Consider the following 18,148-nt stretch of genomic DNA (forward strand, 5'->3'; position numbering starts at 1 on the left):
TATTTTCCCACTGTGAAGTGTTAAATATGTTTCGAAGTTCGTGTTTTGTTACTTGGAAAGCATTTGTATTCGTCTGTTTAGAGTACGATTGTGCTTTTTTGCAAGTCTTACTTCCGTTGATACACAGGTTCGTATTGAAACGTTGCCCCCCCAAAAAGACGAGTTTAATATAACAAGGTTATTTTTATTAAAGAAAGAAGACCTGTGCAAGACAGCAAAACACACGTATAGCATGATAAAGAAAGATTTTTTATGGTGGTTTGATAGCCCAAACAGACATTTCAAGTATATTTAAGGAAAAATTATAACATAAATGTATCATTAAATGTTCTATTTATCAACGTTAAACCTGGGTTACATACCTACTAAATCACATGGATATGGTGAAATTTTTTGTTGTTGCTTTTTTGATGTTTGATATTTATATACAATAGGTTTGGCAAACTGAGCTCTCTCTGTCTGTCTGTATGTCCAAGATGATGGATAATATCTTTGGGTGAGTCGATGAAATATGCAATTATTATTCTAATAATGTAGAGGGGAGCCTGTTTATAATCATCAACTAGTCTATTATCACAGCTTGCCATTCAGTCTGGTGTGAATGCATATTTTACAACAGATTGAATTGTATAACAGTATTAATGATTTTGTCGGCTATTTGCGTGAATGAGGAATAGTATTTTGGACGCTAAAATATGTTCGTCAACAGATTCACGCGTTTTATTGTCATTCTACAAGTGGTGTTAATGTTCCAAACTTTCAAAATTTATGAAAAGAAGCAGATTAAATGAGATTAAACTCCGCCTGCTTTAAGCCGACAACAACCGTTGTATATTGATTGAAACTCGTTAAGTTAATCCCTTTAACATTCCACACTGGTTCTAACGAGCATTGTAGTCAAAACACTTATAACAAATACAGCTTTATGATTTCTAAACATTCATTTGGAGTTTTTATTATACATTCAATTTGGTTGATCGTTCGAAAAGGATTCTAATTACGCGAGTTATTCTACAAAACAACAAGAAAAAGAGGGCCTTGTTGTAATGATAGCAAAAAATGTGTTGTTAATTGGCTTTTGCCAGTTCTACTTTTTACATAAAACATATGGGAGAGAGTAACATATGTAATGACGTAGTTTTACATCTTAATGTTATGTATAAATGCATATAATTAACTTTCCCAATTCATTCAAATTTTTGGTACAACTTTGCATTTCTTTATTTCATGTCCAAACCATAAAGTAAAAGTTAGCAAAGCCAACGATCCAGACTGATGCAATGCAGCTAAATGGACAGGAACATAATACAACAACGTTGATATACCTAACAAAATCTACAAAAACCAATAAAGAAGAAATGTTAAAAACTTCCTGTGAAGGTTAGAATTCTGAGATGCTCACACGAGTACTCGTTAACACTAAAATCATTTAAAATAATAAAATATTTTAGTAAAGACATTTTGACACCTGGAGACCAGCCATAGCTAGCGTAGTATTCACAGCAAGACGAGCACGAGGATGTAGATGAAGAGGTCTTGCCATAGCCCACAGTCCAACAACTGCAGATAACGTCAACATTCCCTATGAATAAAGACAACAGTTTACAGAAGATATCAAAGAAAGTACATTTTAACTGAACACACCATAATCCTATGGTCAAACTGAACTGTCGTTGCATTTTCAAAGAAATTTTTCATCATTGGACTCATTGCTAACAAATCGTCTGGAATCCAACGACCAGAGAATTTAGGAAACGAATTATAGACGAGTCCAGCATCCAAACCAGCTACAAACGCTCCTGTAATATAACAATTTCATCATTTGCTGTCACTGCAAGGTTCAGTGTGGAGTATTTCTATTACCTACCTGAAAGTGCAGTTAGAAAAACAATACTCAAGGTTCCATGAGTATAAATACGAAGACGACGTAAATTTTTTGTGTTGGCAAGCTATATAAACATTGTACGGCATAATTTAACAACAAAAGTACAAAACTTTGTTTCAATGAAATAATTCTCATTAATTAATGTGGTAAAAACAGACCTCTTGTGTTGGGAGAAGATGAGTCAGTGCTTGCCAAAACATAAGGGCATATAATGTGAAAGCTGACCCAAGATGAGCCGCCAGTCGATACTGACTAACACGAGGTATTTGAGTTTCACTAATTTTCTTTTCATCCAAACCACTTTGAACCATGTACCATCCAAGTAAACCCTGTCACCATTAACACATGGTTAATTATTAACATTCAATGAAAGTTTTAACAAGGTTCAGTATGACATATTTACCTGAAAGCCAAGAAGGCTGCCATATATCAATAATCTTGGTTTCAAAGACTTGCTTATCCATCCTTTGTATGCAAAAAATAAAGCAGGGAGAAAAAATACAGCACCAATAGCGCGTCCCCACATTCTATGAGCATACTCCATGTAAAAAATCTTTTTGAATTCTGCCAAACTCATATCTTGATTTAAACTAGAATTAAAAAATAATGGAATGAAATAGAATACTAAATTCATCATTCACTATTATGTTAACACACTATTTATATTCAGGAAAATCTTGATATCGTTTAAACTCATCGTTCCATTCTTGCTGTGTTTGAGGTGGTTTCATTCCTTTGATTAAATTCCAGTTAACCATTGAAAGACCAGACTCAGTCAATCTTGTTACACCACCAAGCACAACTGCACCATATACCATACCACTACAAGAAAGTAACCAATAACCTAAACACAAAAAAATGAATATTTCACGTCCGTATCAAATTTGAATTGACACAAATGCTAAGCAAAACAACCAATTATTTTTCTAGTCGTCTCAGCTTCAGCCAAATGTGATAGATTCAGATTGACAGTTGTAAAACATCTTTTAAGAGCTGTGAGCTGTCCACAGAATGCCTTGGTACAATAAAAATTGTTATCAAGCAAGTTCATTTCACATTTTTAGTACATTTTAATTCTAAATATTAATACATACAGATTTTGCAGTAATTCTTGATAAAATGGACGAATATGTAAAAGTTTGTCTGCAAGTTGCCTTAAATTAGAAATTTAAGTAGCAATGTTAACTTTATGTAAGAGAAATTTGGCAGAAACAATCATTGATAAGTAATAATCAGAAACTCACCGTTTTCTGTAAAAAAACACGAAAAAGAGGATTTATTTTGGAATAAACGCTGTAGCAAGTCATTCTAATTATAAAGGACTGCTTTTGTTTTGTTTACGTAACTATATCCCTGTTATTACACAGCGATCACTTTTATTTTTATTACTTTATAATGTAAATAAAAACTGTTACCGCTGGTCGTATTGCATGGCGGCTCGAATTAAACTTAATTTTGAAAGATCTTCTGTGATTTTGTAGCTAGAGAGCATGGCATTTGAAAATAAAAAGAGAAGTGTAGATAATCTGGAGGACGATGATGATGAAAGCGAACGGAAGAAAATAAAATCAGATTCTTCTTTGAATGAAACTAAAATTTTAATCTCAACATGTGGTCCAGAATCTTTGACTTTGGATTCTTCTACTAAGGTAAAAATAAATTGACAACTTGACATAATGGAAAATCTTTTCACTTCTTTGTCTTAAAATATGTTTTTTCTTTTAAGTTCACTTATCTTGTTCCCCAACAAATTCCAGCTATGACACATTTACACTTCTCAAACCTTGCAAACTATTACCATACTAATCACATCAGTTCATATATACTTTGAATAAGTACATGAATTTCTATTCATCAAAGCCATTAACTATTGCATGTTTTGTTAATCTTTAAGGTAAGCTGTCCTATTTATATGCATTTTTAATTTATTCAAATGATATTTTAATAAAAAATGACCAAGAAAACCTTTAAGAAATGCATAATGTTTTTGGTTCATCTAGGAGGTAAAAAGAAACATCAACTATAATAAGAAAAAAAAATGTGTTCTCTTACTGTCCTATTGTGGCAATGGTTATAATGGCATGCAAAGGTTTACATGAAGTAATTTATAAAATGAAACATGCTCGGATGCTTAATTTTTTTTCGTGATGTTTTATAGAAATCCTGGTGTAAGGACAATTGAGGAAGATTTAACAAATGCCTTGTTTAAGGCAAAAGCTATTTCAGAGGACGCGTCACGGAACTATGGAAAAGTTTGCATTATTTTGTTAAAATTTGGCTTTAAGGTGATGAAATTTTTGTAAACTGTGTTTTTTTACTTTAGATGGCATTTCAAAGATGTGCAAGAACAGATAAAGGTGTTTCTGCTGCTCGTCAAGTTGTCTCACTAAAAATGGTTCCTTACAAAGAACTTCTTCATGATATTAATGAAAATTTAGATCCTCAAATCAGAGTTTTTGGTGAGGATGAAGAAGAAGCATATCAATAACTTTTCATATTGTCCTTATAGTAAGACCAAAAACCATGACCAGCCTCAATTTAAAAAATATATAAAACAAATTCCGAAGAAGCAAGAAATCTTGAAATTGCAAAATATGCATCAAAAGAAGATGAGAAGTGAACTGTAAATTTTCGACTTTATTTCGACTTTATTTTTGATTCTGTCTGAGGATGACTGATGCATATTTTGCAATCTCAAGATGTCTTGCTTCTTCGGAATTTGTTTTATATTATATCTTTATAGTAAATCTTTTTCATATTAAATTTTGTAGCTTTAAAGCAAGTTACTCGTGGGTTTGATTGTAAGAGTCGTTGTACATCAAGAACTTATCAATATTTGTTACCAACATTTGCTTTTGCTCCCACATTTGCAGTCAGTTTTTCTTCTTTTTTTTTTGCCATATTTAATTTAAGATGTTTCAAAAACTTATTTTAACTTTTTATTGTCTAGCAGCATACAACAAAGAACTTTAGAATTACAGGTAAAAAATAAAATTTGACATCAAAGATTTTCTTGCATGAAATTGAAAAAATTCATCTTTCCTGTTAAAGACGAAATAGAACAAAAACTTAACGACGTTCTTAAGAATTACGAAGGAACGAAGAATTTTCACAATTTTACTTCTGGAAAGTAAGTGGAAGTCGGTTTATAACAAATGCTGTCTTCAATTTGATTGTGTAATTATTTAAGCTCAACTGATAAGAATTGAATGATTTTAGAACATTCTTACATGTTTGTAAATGTAGATCGTCCAGGTTGGTATAGTCCTGAGAAGGACTGTTTTTGTTGTTGTTGACTGACGTTTCAACAACCTTAGCGGTAGTCATCTTCATAGTCAAAATCAATCTTCATTTGACTTCTGAAGATGACTACCGCTAAGGTTGTCGAAACGTCAGTCAACAACAACAAAAACAGTCCTTCTCAGGACTATAACAACCTGGACGATCAACATCTACTAACATGTAACGATACTCCCGGGCTCAAACCATTTACTTTTTGAACTATCTATATTCCTTTCTTTTTTAAATTACAATAACAATGAGTAATTTAACCGTGATAAAGCTGTATTAATTTTAAACATTTTCTTGTTCATAGAGATTTTAAAGATGAAAGTTCCAAACGTTATATCATTCGTTTTGAAGTGGTAGGATATGCTTAACTTCCTTGTCGTAAATTATCATCTCTAAAAATCTCATCTCAATAAGAAGATACGGTGATTTATTCGCTTGCAATTACGTCATAAAATGAACGTTATGACGTCAACGTACAAAAGAGCAAGTCGTTATCGACTAAACTATATATAATGCTTTTTCATTCAGTAATTATAATTCTTTACTTTTAAAGGCGGGGGAAGCGTTTGTTGCAAGAAAAATGGAATTTATCGAACTGCAAGTTCAAGGACAAAGTTTTATGCAACATCAGATAAGAAAAATGATTGGTATCATGAATGCATATATAATGATTTTTCTAATTTTTAATGTCGAATTACATGTATATACATTGTATTTAGGTTTAGTTATTGCAATAATGAAAGGCTACACTGGAGTTGATGCTATTTCAAGAGCATTTGAGCCGGCAAAGGTATTTTATGATGCTGTGAGATTACAATTACGAGTTAATTTGGACGTTTGATAAATGTTTGTAAATGTATATCGTCCAGGTTGGTATAGTCCAGAGAAGGACTATAGAGTCCTTTTCTGACTCTAAAGATGACTACCGCTGAGGTTGTCGAAACGTAACCTGGACGATCTACATTTACAAACATGTAACGATACTTCCGGGTTCAAACCATTTACGTTTGATATATGGTAAAAAAATTTATGAATTCAATTGCAGATGGACATACCTAGAGCTCCTGGTTTAGGGCTCATCTTGGAGGAGGTGATGTTATAGTAGAAATTATTTGCATAAAGTAGTCAGAATGTTTACACGAAAAATAAAACGTCGCTAAGGTTTTTAACGTGCAGAAATATTTTAAGGTTCATTTTAAAAGTTACAATGATAAATTTGGAAAAGATGGTTTTCACGAACCTCTAGAATGGAGCGAATGTGAAGTAAGTGTAATTTTTTGTACTCTTCAAGAGATAGCTACGTATTTTTTGGATGATCTGTTTCAACTTTAAAATGACTTCTGTAGGATCAAATAAAAAATTTCAAGACAGAATTTATTCATAGTGGAATTATCGAAACAGAAGCTACAACAAACTCGTATCCTTTAATTTATTTTCGAAATTTCTTGCAACGTTATTCTTCGATTCTTCATTGTCATAAATATTCTTGTTAGCTACTTGGAAATCATATTATACTGAGAGTTTGGGAACTTTGTGCGATATGTTTTAAGGAGATTGTAGTTTTTTTCTTAAGGAAAATGTATGTTTGACGAGTAATCCTTAACTTTTTACCTTTAGTATGATGAGATGGTTAAGTGTGTTGGGTTCACATTCCTACAGTAATGAAGGGATGGTAGAATCAAAAAAACTAAAAGATACAAAGAATATGGAAGAAGACGCAAATAAAGTCGTTACAGATAAAGAAAACACAAATGAAATAACAAGAAATTGTGATAATGGAAAACCAAATAAGATAGAAATGAATGAAGACTGTAGTTCCGGACAGATTGTTCAATTGCAGAAGAATAGTATTGTTTTTTCTGCTCCAAACGACTCAAATACAAACAGTTTATCTGAAAAACATGTTCCTAGCATTTAGGAATACGGTTTTTATGACGATAAACCAGCAATATGAAATAGAAAAGTTTTATCTTTTGTGTGACAGGTAATTTCGATGTTTTTATGTTAAAATTAAAACATGAAGTAAAGCTATGATGTTTTGCGGGCTCAGTCTAAGAAATGTCGACTTTTCAGTTCACAAGTGCATACAGTTTTAAAAATTAATGCTTTTTGGCGATGTAAATATGTGTTTCTTTAAAATTTTTATCGTGTTTAGCATCCTGAAATTACTATTAGTCAACTTAACTGTATTCACTAGAATTAAAGTAGAATAATTCGTAGTATAATGCCATCAAATCCACGGGTGAAGTATCACAAAATTAACGACAGAGATGGATTTGTCGATGCTCAGGTATAAACATTAAAAGTGACATTTTAACTTGCTTTGTTTAGTACAATTTTTACTTATTTTACTTATAGTTTCGTAAACCACCATCAAAAGTTCCTGTAAAAGCAATATGTTTGGCCAGTGGTTTGTTCTTTTTTGGTACCATTCTCCTAGTTCTTGGTTCTCTACTTTTTTCTGGATATTTTGACGTTAAGGTGGGTAGTTTACAGACAACAATATTTTTGGTGAACAACTTCACAAGTTCTTTACAGCTTTCTAACCATTTACCTTGAAATTTTTCATCAGTATGGTGATAGGACGTATCCTATGCTAATTCTTGGTTCACTCATGTTTATCCCTGGTTTTTATCATGTGAGGATTGCATATTATGCTTGGAAAGGATACAGAGGATTTTCTTTTGATGACATTCCCGATTTCAACTAACATTAATGCATACCTAACTATAATCTCCGCAGCCAATCATATTGTTAGTTGTAAGATGAACATTAGTTTTTGTGTTACAAAATGGAGACATTTCCCATGGAGTGACTGAGAGAATGGTATTGAATGAAATAACTTGTTTACAACAAACAGTAACTGTACTTCAGTTGAAGATGTACAAGACTTAAAATTTCTCAAATGTTTAACACATGTAAACAAGATAATTTGAAGTTAAAATACCATTGGGTGTAGACATATTCATAACTTTGACTTATATTCCAGTTTGCTTCAAATAAGATCATGATATCAGCCGAGCACTCTGGTATATTTTGACATTCAATGACATTTTTGCCAAACAATTTCTTCAACAATATTTCATATTCAAATTCAACACACTAAGGAAAAGTAAATTGTCAAATTATTATGGAAGGATTTGAAGGCTGGTGAGATTCTATACTTTTCTGAAGCTCTAATGTAAACATCAAGTTCATGAACTTTGAAGTCTATAGTACTTCCTCTGCAGTTAACAGTTGTATACTTCATTTAATCTGCAATGAAACAACAAGAGGGAGAAAATGTCAATCATCCTTACCTTCAATTTCACTTCCAACCCACCGCTTCATTATGTCACAAACCATTGACTTTATTTTTAGTTCATCAAGCATGCAGTTAAGGTTATATAACTTGTAGCAAAATGTTAATGCAGCTTCAGTTAGGATTCTCGTATTCTGTAAGCCTACTTATCCTAGAAATAAGGTTTAAACTTTTAAGAAAATATACGTTATTGTACTAGTGACATAAAACATGGATTGGTGGAGGTTCGTACGATTTACATAATGGATTGGTGGAGGTTCGTACGATTTACATAATGGTTGGTGGAGGTTCGTACGATTTAAATCACGGATTGGTGGAGGTTCGTACGATTTAAATAACAGATTGGTGCAGGTTTGTACGATGTACGATTTAAATCACGGATTGGTGGAGATTAGTACGATTTAAATCACGGATTGGTGGAGGTTCGTACGATTGCACCAAACATGTTTTTTTTCTTAACTCTCCATTCATTTCTCGTGTTTGAATCAGGCCGTAAAAACCCATTTAGTGAATTTTGTATTAATGATATAGAAATAAATCTTTATTTCAAACTTTTTACTCTTCATGTCATAGTGGAATGAAGAGCACCTTTCCTATAGATAAAAGCTTATGTACACACAAAAGATGTAAAACAAAATAAAACAGATTCCGAAAAAAGACATCTCGTTTTCTTGATATTCAAGATGGCAATCTGTTGTCTAAAATTCTTGTATCATCTTGAATATCAAGAAAACCAAATGTCTGTTTTTGGAATCACAGAAGTGTGGTAAAGATATGTTATGTAAAACTGGAAATTAACGAATCTATTCACGTCGACGTTGTACGCACAAATTTGCATCTTTCAAATTTCTTTCAATGTTCAAATTGCATTAAATAGTGGTATATTCATTAGAAATCCCTTCCTATGGATCAAGATGATGGAAGGCTCATCATTATATGCAATGTTCGTTTAATTGAGCTCCTTGTTGAAAGACTTTGTTTAATTAAAAATGAAAACACCTCAACAAAGATAACATTGAAACATTGTTGTAATTGAATGATTGCAGATATTATCTTTGATGGATAAAAAATGTGCCGAGAAGATTGTTTATTTCAGTGTATTCTTGACGATATCAACTTTGCATAAATTGCGCAGAACGTAATAAATTATGTGACATCAGCATAATTACCCATACAAGTAAACACGAAGTACGGAGAAAGAAAGAGAAACTTTAATAATTTCTCATCAATTTTCAAATTTCTTTTTGGTATGAAACGCCATTGCAGAAGGAATGTGTTTTAATACCTTCACGAAACATGAGGATTTTACTATTTTTATTCTTAACAATTATTGGCATCGAGTGTCGAAGTTCAGTAAATCCTAACTGTCAGTGTCCTGGCGAAAAAATACAGAATGGAAAATGTTCACCAGAAACTAATTGTAAATGGCTGTGTAACAATGGTTACTGGGGGGAAAAGTGTGAATATGGACGAATAAGGTATTTTATTTCATGTTGTTTCTTGATAAACATATTTCGAAGTTTACAAAATTACAATAATTTGTCAACATTGTTTCGTTTTTATTGAATTTGCACTTAACTAAATAAAGCGTATTCATATCTATAAATATCGTACATAAATATTCAATGTCACCGTTTCACTTATGATATATTTTACTTGTAGTTTTGTACGAGTTTTGTGATACATGATGAAATAATAAATTTTTGTTAAAAACAAAGACAACAAAGACTATCTATCATTTACGAATATCCAAAGAAAAAATTCATAATTTCAAAGTGAAACTACAAAATATAAAACTACATGATAGATTTGATACTGTCCATCGTAAATTTTACTTTTATCACTAAATACATATCTTGAACTGTCAAAATGTTTGTTTTCTTGTTAAGCAATTATCCAAAACAAATAGGTAGTTAGCATAATATATGAGTAGCTCTAGGCCTGCCCACTTCTTTTTTCTTTAAATAAAAATTTCTAAATAACTTGATGATGAACATTCAAATTACTTTTGCTTTTTCAGGTTAACATCAAGGAGTGGATTTATCACAGATGATTTTGATAACTACCTTGTATCTTCAAAGAGAATATGGTTGATTGATACTGGGAACAGGTAAAGTATTAATGATGTCATTATATGCCATCATTCTTGTTTTATTAACTATATGAAATGCTTTATTGTTTTAAAGACCAAATGTTACGATCCATTTTCAAATTGATGAACTTCACACAGAATGTAACTGGGATCATTTGTACATATTTGATGGTGATTCTACCCAATCACCCTTGCTTGCAGCTTTCAAGTAAGAAAATGAGTATTTGTATCAAAATAATTTCCCATTTCATAAGTCATTTGTCATTTTACTCTTATTTAAACATTAGGGAAGATTATAACAAATTTTTTTATATTTTTCAGTGGCCATTTACTGACCAAGTCAAATGTAACATTTGGAAATGTTCCTCAACAGATTATTGCAAGATCTGGGAAAGCTTTTATTTATTTTTACAGTGATGAGAATGAAGTTAGATCAGGTTTTAATATTTCATACAGGTGCATAAATCTTGTCTTGTTTCTAGTTATTCAAACTATGTAGCTGTTCTCATTACATTTAGTTTGTTTTAGATTTATTGATAATTGTTCTTGCATCAATGGTAAATGTAACATAGCTGGACTATGTACATGTCATGATGGCTGGAGTGGTCATTATTGTGATATTCCTTTAAATTGCTCCTGTGTAAATGGAGTTTGTAATGATACGGATTGTCACTGTGCTTATGGTTTTACTGGTGTGTAAATTCAACTTTATTAATTAAAACTTTTTACAAAAATATCAATGGTTCTATGTATATAGGGAAAAAATGTGACAAACCAATTACGTCGTCCTACTGGCATGAAGTTGAGATACATAACACAGGTACTTAAATATCATTGGTTTTCATTTCAATTAAGCAAAAAATCCATGTGAAGAACTCGATCTTTGTCAGATTCTTTCATCTCTCCCCGGGCCTCTCATGCAGCAGCAATTATTGGGGATCACCTATGGATATATGGTGGATACATGTTTTCCTTGGTGAACAATAGAACATTGAATTATTTATACAGGTGTTTTATTAATGATCAATTTAACAGAATGATGATGTTGCCTGTAGAACATTTTTTTATATTTTTCTTTGTAGATATGACATCATTAATAAGACATGGACAGGATTTATGTCTAGTTGCGATGAAAAGTCAACTTGGGGACATTCAATGGTTGCATATCAGGTTCATTCTCATTTTGTACCTTGTTTTTGTTTTAAAGGCTTTTATTTCCATCAATGTTGTTGGTTGAAATAAGGAATGAGTATTTTCCTTTAATGATTGGCCCTGTTTTGGGCTGTTTATTAATGACGAATATTTTTAACTTTTGTCGTTAACATTGTCTTAAACAGCACAGACTTTTCATATTTGGTGGTGAATTTAGCAATGGTAGGATTACAGATCGACTTCTTGAGTACAACACAGTTACAAAACAATGCAAGTATTTAAACTCATCGTCCATTGGCGTTAAAGATCATACAGCTACGGTTGTTGGGGATAAAATGATTGTTCTTTTTGGTTTGTCTAACGATGGTCCTAGTTCTCGCGTGCAAGAATTTGACTTAGGTAAGGTGTACTCACTTCAATGTTTAGTTAATTTAATTGGAAAACAGAAAAAGGCGGCAAAGACGGGGCTGAGATTAAAGAATGGACAAGAGAAGATGTTTTTAAAGCGCTGTACGTTACGCTTTTGTGACAATAGAAGGAAGATGTAAGATTTCGTGTCCCATGAAGTCCATATAAAGTATAGACTTATAAGACTGCGAATGCTTTATACAATTCAAGAAACATTGTTTCTTGTAAATATTTTGCTCTTTTTCATTATCTGAGGGACTGCTTGAAACGATCTGCAAGAAATTTGAACAGCTTTGTTTGAAAGAAGGTTGTTTTCATGATGTTGATACATAAAGGTGTCTGATGATGTTTGATTTTTTTATTGACAGGAAAATTGCGGTGGATTTTGAATGAAAACAAGTCGACGATCAAAGATGCAAGATTTGGACATACGAGTGTTTATGATGATCAATCTAAAGAAATTTATATTTATGGTGGTTTAATGATTGTAAACGGAACTTCAACTTTATTACCTTCAGACTCGTTAATTTCTTACAACTTGCTCAATAGAACTTGGTAAGAACAAACTTTCATCCAACGTATTGATGTCTTTGCTGTTATTTTCAATGGTCCTTTACAAACTGATGTTTTGTTTTTCATTCAAGGCATTTTCTTCCGTCAAGTGGATTTCAGTTAGCACATCATTCTGCTGTAATAATGGATAAAATGATTCTCGTATTTGGTGGAAATCCTTATGTGAACGGCCAGGTCAACAAAAATCGATGTCATACAACAAGATTGCATTTATATGATATTGGTAAGTAAGTCGTAGAAATTGTTTTATTCATGAGCAATAATGACATTTAATGTTTGCATTTTATATAGCTTGTCAAAAATGGTATTTCGATGATTTAACACAGATTTCTGAAACATTAGCTCGCTATGGACATTCTGCCGTGTCAAAGGACAGGTGTATTTATTGATGATTTTGTAAACTTCTCACATTGTTTATATTTAATTTAAAATATTTTCTTATCGTGACAGTTACTTCATACACCTGTTTTTCACCACTTCATAAGAGTCTTATTTGAATACTTATTTAGAACAATGTATATATTTGGTGGCTTTAATGGTGCTCTATTTAATGACATTCTCTCATACACCCACGGTATGATTTTGTTCATTGTTTGCACCCTTATATGATGAACGTTGTACCCTCAATGTACCTCTCATCGGAATAGGGATTTGCGATCGAATCACGAATGAAAGTGAATGCTTAAAAAACTACGTATCATCTGGTTGTTACTGGAATAATTCACGATGTTTTAGTAAAGGAAGTGTAAAAGAAACGCTGCAATGTCCTGGTTAGTAGTTTTTTTTTGTAGAGTTCTCATCCATGAAATGTGGTGAATTTTTGTATCTTTATATTTAGGAGAATACAGAGCAAAATGTGAAGAAATTTTATCATGTAAAGAATGCACGTCTATTTCATATTGTGCATGGAATCATTCATCATGTCGGGTAAAGTTTCTGTTATTTTGTACACAATGATTCCTCAAGTTTCTCGTGCCGTTTTAAAGATAATGAAAATCTATTGTAGGAAAATGAAAGTGGCGATGTTTGTCCTACTACGGGAAAATATTTAAATGAAAATAGCTTATCAAGTAGGCATGCCATCATTTGTTATATATACAAATTATATCACTGTATTTTAATGATTTTATATTTTACAACTTTGACACAACTTGTGACCTCATCACTAACAAAACCTATGACCTCATCACCGACATGACTTATGACCTCATCACTGACATAACTTATGACCTCATCACTGACATAACTTATGACCTTACACTGACATAACTTATGACCTCATTACTGACACATCATATGACCTCATCACTGACACAACTTATGACCTCATCACTGACATAACTTATGACCTCATCACTGACACACGTTATCATTTCATCCTGAATACAAATAATTACTTAATCACTCAAACTTTTGTGATATCTTTTATTTAGAGTTTGCGAAGTCTTCTTGTTCATTACATTCTTCAAGTAAAGATTGTCTTAGTGAAAGTTGTTTATGGTGTGAGAATCTCGGTCGTTGTATACATAATGATTTATACACTGCTTATTATACATATGGTCAATGTTTTGAATGGGTCACTAAGAATAACCGCAAAGGTAAAAAGTCACCGTGTTTAATGTAAACGACAAACGCCTCGTACTTATGTTGAATTTCAATGTATGATTGTTGATTTTCATTAAGATATTTCCTGTGAAGCTCAAGAAACATGTCTTAATTGTCTAAAATTACCGAGTTGTGGTTGGAGTGAGAATTCTCTTCGTAATGGCTTAGGTCGATGTCTTCAAGGAAGTGCACGTGCCCCAAAAGATAATTCTCTCAGCACTAAATTCTGGCATTTCATCCACTGTCCATGTACATTTTTCTTCCTAATAATTTTTTATTTATTGACGTCCATTTTACTGTTTATATTACGTTATGATTAATTTCGCTAAATTATACTACTTTAGTATGCCAATGTAACGGTCATAGCAACTGTAGCGTTGATTCTAATGTTTGTTTGAAATGTCGAGATCATTCTACAGGTGAACTATTCTCATAAAATTTTTACTTTCTCTTCCCTCTGTAATGAAATAAATTTTTTTCTTACTGTTTTTCTTTATTGTTTTATTTCAGGTGAAAAATGTGAAAGATGTGCTCCAGGTTATTATGGCAACCCAAGCAACGGAGGAAAATGTAAACGTAAGTACTTTTTCTCCACTTTCATCATTTTTGTTTTTGTAAAAGTTGTTAAGAAACATGATTTTCCACTTTTTTCTCTTATGTCTTTCTCTTGTTTTTAGCATGTGAGTGCAATGGTCACGCTGATACATGTAATCCAGTAAATGGTAAATGTAACTGTAGAATGAGAGGTGTTATTGGAGATATGTGTGATAGGTGAGTTGCATATTTATTTCTATTTCACTCATCAAAATAGTGATGTCATTTCAATGTATCATTACGTACCTTTACGTATCTCTTTGTATCATTACGTACCTTTACGTATCTCTTTGTATCATTACGTACCTTTACGTATCTCTTTGTATCATTATGTACCTTAACGTATCTCTTTGTATCATTATTTATCTTTACGTATCTCTTTGTATCATTATGTACCTTAACGTATCTTTTTGTATCCTTATGTACATTCACGTATCTCTATTAATCATTATGTACCTTTACGTATCACTATGTATCATGATGTATCTTTATTTATCTCTATGTATCATTATGTATGTTTGTGTATCTTTATGTATCGTGATGTAACGTTGGACATCACGATGTGTCTTTGTTTTTATTTATGTGTCTCAAGATGTTTAGAAACACAATATGAAGGAAATGCTACCAATGGAGGATATTGTTTTTGTATGTTTAAATGCGGTTCATTTGATAAATTCACCTCACCTATCCGCATTGTAATTTATGTTTTAATTATTTTTTTGTTTTTGTAGATATACTAACTCCTGGTTTTTTATATAAAATCAACGTTTCAGACAAGAAAACTGTTAATTTCGTTAGTCGACCCGATCAAGTTTGTATTGTATTGTAGTGAAATGGATGTTAAAACATTATGGATTTACTTTTAATTTTTGTTGTTTTTTAGTCTGATGAAAATGCCATAGTGACTGTCGAAATTAATGAACAAAACAAGAGCAATCCAACAATGTTGAATATTTCTGTTGGAAGTGGTATATGACAATTTTTCTCATCTCGAAAGGTTTGCTTTTTTACGTACGTAGCGTTTTTTTAAATTGTTTATTTTTCTTTTAGACGTAATGCAAGAGTATTATGTAAGAAACGTTATCTCATTGTCTTCACGATATCAGTTGAAATTCTCCAAAGATTATTATTCATTTGGTTCTCATGGTTTTTACTTCCATATTTTTTTGTACAATTTACATCCAAATTCTGTGATTTCCGTGAGTCATTTGTTATTTTCTTTGAATTTGGCTTATTGAGTTATGAATTAATGAACTTAAAGTAATTTTTTTTTATAGATATCAGTTCATCAGCCTCATGAAGAAACTATCGATCTTTTGAAATTCTTCATCGTTTTTATATCGTAAGCTTGTTATTATTTTTTCAATTTTATCTTTTAATCCCTAACCTACTTAAATTATGTTCACATCTTTCTCGTTATGTTCAGCTGTTTTGTAGGATTGCTCTTACTAGCTGTGTTAACGTGGAAAGCAAAGTCATTTATCGAAACTTTACGGCGAAATCGAGTATGTATAGATAATTTAAAGTTGCAAAAAGCGTCTTTATTTTGTATTTATTCATCAAACGTACTGAACATTATTACTGTGTTAAATATAAGTTGAACTCCTTAGAATCTTTAAGTTGGGGAAGAAAGATTTTTAATAATTTATGCATTTCGTTTGTTGTTTGCCTTTTATCCCAAGTCAAACTGAATTTTCGAAAATTCTATCTACAATTTCACATAATTTATTATTTTGTTCTTGATATCATTATTCTTTCCTTAGAGACATAACGTTGAGATGGTTTACATGACAAACCGTCCTTTTGCTGCTGCTCCAATATGTGTTGATAAACCTGGATATGTACCAATGACCGTTAGTTCTAGAAATTTATTTCAAATAAATGCTTTTTGCAATTTAGAGCATTCAAAAGTTCGAAATATTTATTGTAATTGAATGAATCTTAGGGTAAGCCATCGCCGCTCACATCCGAAATTTGTTATGGTAACAAGGCAGCTGTTGTCACTGTTTTGGTTCGTTTACCCGTATGTGGGCAGTCTGATAGTAGTAATGGAGCGTCACCTCTATGTTTGGGAAGTACCTTAGTTAACTTTGGTGATCAACATAACTCAAAAGTTGTCAATTATGTAAAAAATATTAAAAGAAGACGAAATCCGTTTTGCTCGACGACAACGTAGAAAAGAATGAGGTAAACATTCCAGTTGTTTTATGGCTGATTACATCAAGTTGTTTGTTTTGGTTTGTGTAAAACTGAATGTAAAACTGAATGTGATGAATAGTGTTGAATTGAAATGTTTTGTTTAATACATTTTTCAAGTCGACATGCGTAGACAACTTGCTTTATGTAATCAGTCCATTTTTATAAACAAAACAATTGAGACCAGTTTACTTTTGGTCTGTGAATGGTGAAATGGATCCTTAACTTATTTTTTCATTCTTCTACATAGATTAAAGATGTAAGTTTTTTAATATCATCACGGAATTCAGATCGTTTCCATATTTTCATATTCACATGTTCGACTCAAACTCATCATAAAATGACAAAGGAGTACTCTAGCCTCGATTTTGTCCATTTCTTGATGAAAATTGCTATTTGACTGTACTTCTCTTTTGACAAAAAAAAGTGGTATAGACGATTGCTGTTCTTATAACTGAAACAAACTGTCATACGTTTGTATAATTAGACAATTTAACTTTGTATTTATATTATAATATTTTATTTAAAATTGTACAACACGAATTCAAATTGTATGAATGTTAGAGTGTTAAGTATCTCTAACTTGTACTCTGATACTACTAACCTTAAGAAGTGTTAGTTCTCATCCTTACATATCTTTGTGATGATGCCCCCATGATTCCCACCATTATCCCATAGGAACATATGATGTCCAATGTCTCAGTTGTCTTATGTTGACGACAATAGACCACTTTTGATCACTATATATCACGAAGTTTCACTTCTGCGATGTTGTTTCAGTAAATACATAAAAATAAGAAGCAGTTAGTGTTGTCTACGTTTAATCTTTGACTGATTAATTTTGTGCGGAATAGGTCGTTGATCAACAGGGTTACTTAAGGGTGCGCAAAGGTAAAAAGTAGTGCAGCAGAAAGCGGTCTTCGTACACGAAGGTTTCGGTTTTTTATATAAGCATGCATAAAGTAAATGGTTTGAACCCGTTACATGTTTGTAAATGTAGATCGTCCAGGTTGGTATAGTCCTCAGAAGGACTGTTTTGTTGTTGTTCACT

The 18,148-nt window shown here is 31.9% G+C and overlaps 4 protein-coding genes and 1 long non-coding RNA gene across 7 annotated transcripts in view; 4 read left to right on the forward strand and 1 right to left on the reverse strand.

Annotated features, from left to right (window-relative positions):
* LOC124444954 (attractin-like) overlaps positions 1–17,651 on the forward strand; it is a 26,292-nt gene extending 8,641 nt beyond the window's left edge. Inside the window, exons 2-31 of the mRNA XM_046995661.1 lie at positions 9,656–9,955; positions 10,498–10,587; positions 10,664–10,777; positions 10,891–11,025; positions 11,098–11,261; positions 11,327–11,389; positions 11,460–11,577; positions 11,652–11,739; positions 11,907–12,120; positions 12,498–12,684; positions 12,774–12,925; positions 12,994–13,078; positions 13,212–13,276; positions 13,350–13,472; positions 13,541–13,629; positions 13,709–13,772; positions 14,136–14,300; positions 14,386–14,556; positions 14,652–14,726; positions 14,818–14,883; positions 14,985–15,078; positions 15,494–15,546; positions 15,633–15,712; positions 15,785–15,869; positions 15,952–16,100; positions 16,179–16,243; positions 16,328–16,406; positions 16,665–16,754; positions 16,847–17,088; positions 17,348–17,651. Coding sequence (XP_046851617.1) covers positions 9,774–9,955; positions 10,498–10,587; positions 10,664–10,777; positions 10,891–11,025; positions 11,098–11,261; positions 11,327–11,389; positions 11,460–11,577; positions 11,652–11,739; positions 11,907–12,120; positions 12,498–12,684; positions 12,774–12,925; positions 12,994–13,078; positions 13,212–13,276; positions 13,350–13,472; positions 13,541–13,629; positions 13,709–13,772; positions 14,136–14,300; positions 14,386–14,556; positions 14,652–14,726; positions 14,818–14,883; positions 14,985–15,078; positions 15,494–15,546; positions 15,633–15,712; positions 15,785–15,869; positions 15,952–16,100; positions 16,179–16,243; positions 16,328–16,406; positions 16,665–16,754; positions 16,847–17,077 — 3,336 coding nt within the window. The 5' untranslated portion in view covers positions 9,656–9,773 and the 3' untranslated portion in view covers positions 17,078–17,088; positions 17,348–17,651. The remainder of the gene's footprint in view (positions 1–9,655; positions 9,956–10,497; positions 10,588–10,663; positions 10,778–10,890; positions 11,026–11,097; positions 11,262–11,326; positions 11,390–11,459; positions 11,578–11,651; positions 11,740–11,906; positions 12,121–12,497; positions 12,685–12,773; positions 12,926–12,993; positions 13,079–13,211; positions 13,277–13,349; positions 13,473–13,540; positions 13,630–13,708; positions 13,773–14,135; positions 14,301–14,385; positions 14,557–14,651; positions 14,727–14,817; positions 14,884–14,984; positions 15,079–15,493; positions 15,547–15,632; positions 15,713–15,784; positions 15,870–15,951; positions 16,101–16,178; positions 16,244–16,327; positions 16,407–16,664; positions 16,755–16,846; positions 17,089–17,347) is intronic.
* LOC124444974 overlaps positions 1–18,148 on the forward strand; it is a 68,368-nt gene that overhangs the window by 49,321 nt on the left and 899 nt on the right. The window lies entirely within an intron of this gene.
* LOC124444957 (cytochrome c oxidase assembly protein COX15 homolog) lies at positions 923–3,270 on the reverse strand. The gene is made up of 10 exons (XM_046995667.1): positions 3,130–3,270; positions 2,980–3,039; positions 2,801–2,900; positions 2,543–2,729; positions 2,289–2,475; positions 2,044–2,214; positions 1,868–1,949; positions 1,645–1,799; positions 1,469–1,582; positions 923–1,335 (listed from the first exon to the last, which is right to left on the reverse strand). Exons 1-10 carry the CDS (start codon positions 3,190–3,192, stop codon positions 1,192–1,194), a joined length of 1,263 nt encoding a protein of 420 aa, XP_046851623.1. The 5' UTR covers positions 3,193–3,270; the 3' UTR covers positions 923–1,191.
* Positions 2,061–7,207, forward strand: LOC124444955 (tRNA pseudouridine synthase A-like). 3 transcript variants are annotated; one of them, XM_046995665.1, is made up of 15 exons: positions 2,061–2,147; positions 3,367–3,534; positions 3,886–3,974; positions 4,044–4,137; positions 4,209–4,344; positions 4,657–4,757; positions 4,836–4,866; positions 4,937–5,015; positions 5,481–5,529; positions 5,730–5,823; positions 5,896–5,966; positions 6,222–6,266; positions 6,365–6,439; positions 6,523–6,593; positions 6,794–7,207. In XM_046995665.1, exons 2-15 carry the CDS (start codon positions 3,376–3,378, stop codon positions 7,092–7,094), a joined length of 1,395 nt encoding a protein of 464 aa, XP_046851621.1. In that variant the 5' UTR covers positions 2,061–2,147; positions 3,367–3,375; the 3' UTR covers positions 7,095–7,207. The 3 variants fall into 3 exon arrangements, with proteins under 3 accessions (XP_046851621.1, XP_046851618.1, XP_046851620.1); XM_046995662.1 differs by having other exon boundaries at positions 5,730–5,966; XM_046995664.1 differs by having other exon boundaries at positions 4,839–4,866; positions 5,730–5,966.
* Positions 7,249–8,197, forward strand: LOC124444965 (transmembrane protein 230-like). The gene is made up of 3 exons (XM_046995677.1): positions 7,249–7,466; positions 7,535–7,657; positions 7,749–8,197. Exons 1-3 carry the CDS (start codon positions 7,401–7,403, stop codon positions 7,884–7,886), a joined length of 327 nt encoding a protein of 108 aa, XP_046851633.1. The 5' UTR covers positions 7,249–7,400; the 3' UTR covers positions 7,887–8,197.

The sequence above is a fragment of the Xenia sp. Carnegie-2017 genome, unplaced genomic scaffold, assembly GCF_021976095.1.
Source record: "Xenia sp. Carnegie-2017 unplaced genomic scaffold, XeniaSp_v1 HiC_scaffold_21, whole genome shotgun sequence".
Lineage (NCBI taxonomy): Eukaryota > Metazoa > Cnidaria > Anthozoa > Malacalcyonacea > Xeniidae > Xenia > Xenia sp. Carnegie-2017.

Coding starts and splice junctions, on each gene's coding strand:
- LOC124444957 (XM_046995667.1), bottom strand. CDS start 3,192: ATGACTTGCTACAGCGTTTATTCCAAAATAAATCCTCTTTTTCGTGTT. Junction 3,040..3,129: donor GTGTTTTTTTACAGAAAACG/GTGAGTTTCTGA, acceptor TTCTAATTTAAG/GCAACTTGCAGACAAACTTT. Junction 1,336..1,468: donor TAGCTATGGCTGGTCTCCAG/GTGTCAAAATGT, acceptor TGGTTTTTGTAG/ATTTTGTTAGGTATATCAAC.
- LOC124444955 (XM_046995662.1), top strand. CDS start 3,376: ATGGCATTTGAAAATAAAAAGAGAAGTGTAGATAATCTGGAGGACGAT. Junction 3,535..3,885: donor CTTTGGATTCTTCTACTAAG/GTAAAAATAAAT, acceptor TGGTTCATCTAG/GAGGTAAAAAGAAACATCAA. Junction 4,758..4,835: donor CTTTTGCTCCCACATTTGCA/GTCAGTTTTTCT, acceptor TTTATTGTCTAG/CAGCATACAACAAAGAACTT.
- LOC124444965 (XM_046995677.1), top strand. CDS start 7,401: ATGCCATCAAATCCACGGGTGAAGTATCACAAAATTAACGACAGAGAT. Junction 7,467..7,534: donor ATGGATTTGTCGATGCTCAG/GTATAAACATTA, acceptor TTTTACTTATAG/TTTCGTAAACCACCATCAAA. Junction 7,658..7,748: donor CTGGATATTTTGACGTTAAG/GTGGGTAGTTTA, acceptor ATTTTTCATCAG/TATGGTGATAGGACGTATCC.